General features: G+C 55.1%; 1 protein-coding gene across 1 annotated transcript; it reads right to left on the reverse strand.

Annotated features, from left to right (window-relative positions):
* Positions 1–1,070: 1,070 nt before the first annotated feature.
* On the reverse strand, positions 1,071–1,418 carry DQ04_09781030 (hypothetical protein; the record flags this gene model as incomplete). Its single annotated transcript, XM_009316051.1, has 1 exon — positions 1,071–1,418. The coding sequence occupies one exon, from the start codon at positions 1,416–1,418 to the stop codon at positions 1,071–1,073; it is 348 nt and encodes a 115-aa protein (XP_009314326.1).
* Between the last annotated feature and the right edge of the window lie 124 nt (positions 1,419–1,542).

Here is a 1,542-nt window from a genome sequence, read left to right on the forward strand (position 1 = left end):
TGTGTGTGTGTGTGTGTGTGTGTGTGTCGCGCCTTCCCCTAATTCTTCTTACTTTCAACGAGCGACGTGCAAAAACGATTCCCTCTTGATCCACCCTTCTCCTTCCTTATTACTCTCGTACTCCGCTGATATTGCTGAGGTGGTGGTTTGTTGTTTGTTGGTTTATTTCTTTGTTTGCTTTGCGGTTGGTCACCTACCTACGTGTTCCTTGACGCCACCCACGTACCGTGCTGCTACTTCTGCTGCTTTGGCTGCGCAGAGAAGAAAGCAGACTGAGAGGCCGTGCGGCGGTGAGTCACACACAGCACGCGGACACGAAGTAAGTGTAGGAACACTAAAAAGAAAAGAAAAACCGGCCACTAATCCTACCCGGGGGTGCGGAGTATGTGGAAAGGGGTAAGAGCCGAACGATGATGAGGAAGTGAGGAGCCCCTTCTTCCTGTGCCTGTTGTTGATGTTCTTCGTTCCTCTTACTGATAGATAGTAGTGGTTGTAATATGGTACAACCTTTTCAGCGGTTTTGGTTGTTGAATTTTGTGTCCGCTATGATTTGGTTTACACTCTTCGCTCTTTTGGGGGCTCTTTCCGCTAGCTAGTGTGGTGGAAGGCTATTAGAAGTAGGTTGCAATGAGCAAAGCGGGAGAAGCACGTCGTGGAAACCACAGATAATGGGGCACAGGCACGAGTACGCACGCATGCACGCATGCGGACAGAGGCCCGCACGTGCAGCAGGATCCACATGATAAATTGTTGTTTGTGTTGTTCCCCTCACAGGAGAAACATCAATAGAATCGCTACCAATGTGTTGTTGTCGTTGTTGTCCTTGCTGGTGCTCGTGTGTGCAGTGCGCCTCACATCTCTTGCGGGTGGTGCGTGGCGAACACATGGAGCGGCTCAAAGTCCTCGATGAGTGGGTTGAAGCCGCTGCGCGTCGAAGAGTGCCGTCGTGTCGCCACCACGCAGATCCTGTAGTAAAGGCTGCACCAGTAGTTTCACGGTAGCTGCGCTGGGGCAGTCGTGTTCCGGCAGAGCCACGCGCTCAAGCCCGTGCAACAGACACACTTGCCCATTCAAGGTTTTATTGCTGGCGTGGAAGTGTCATGACCGCAGCGTGGGCCACGGCAGCGGTGCGGCTTCGTGCTCTTGCACATGTGGCACCGCACGACGCCAAGGCCCCTCCAGCAGGGCTGGCCTGTCTGCCGCTGTGTTTGTGCTTGACGTGGGGAGTTCCGCGTGCACCCGGTCAAGCTCCCCCCACATCGGCACTGCTGCGGCGCTCCCCCGATGGCGAACACCCACACACCAAGCCGCGCCACGCCACTCCAACACGGACACACAGAGGCAATTGCACAGAAATCAACGCGAGATACACTGAGAGGTAAGTGGCACGGGCGGTAATGGCCACAGCAACCATGCATCGCACCTTTTCAGCGCAGTACTCTCCTCGTTTCATAGGCGCCAGCTATCCGGACCCACAGAAACGTGTGGCCGCACACTCACACCCGCACGGCAGCGCTGCAAAAGAGCATGCCCAAAAGCCGC

Source organism: Trypanosoma grayi (genome assembly GCF_000691245.1).
Source record: "Trypanosoma grayi strain ANR4 Tgr_978_V1, whole genome shotgun sequence".
In the NCBI taxonomy this organism is placed as follows: Eukaryota; Euglenozoa; class Kinetoplastea; order Trypanosomatida; family Trypanosomatidae; genus Trypanosoma; species Trypanosoma grayi.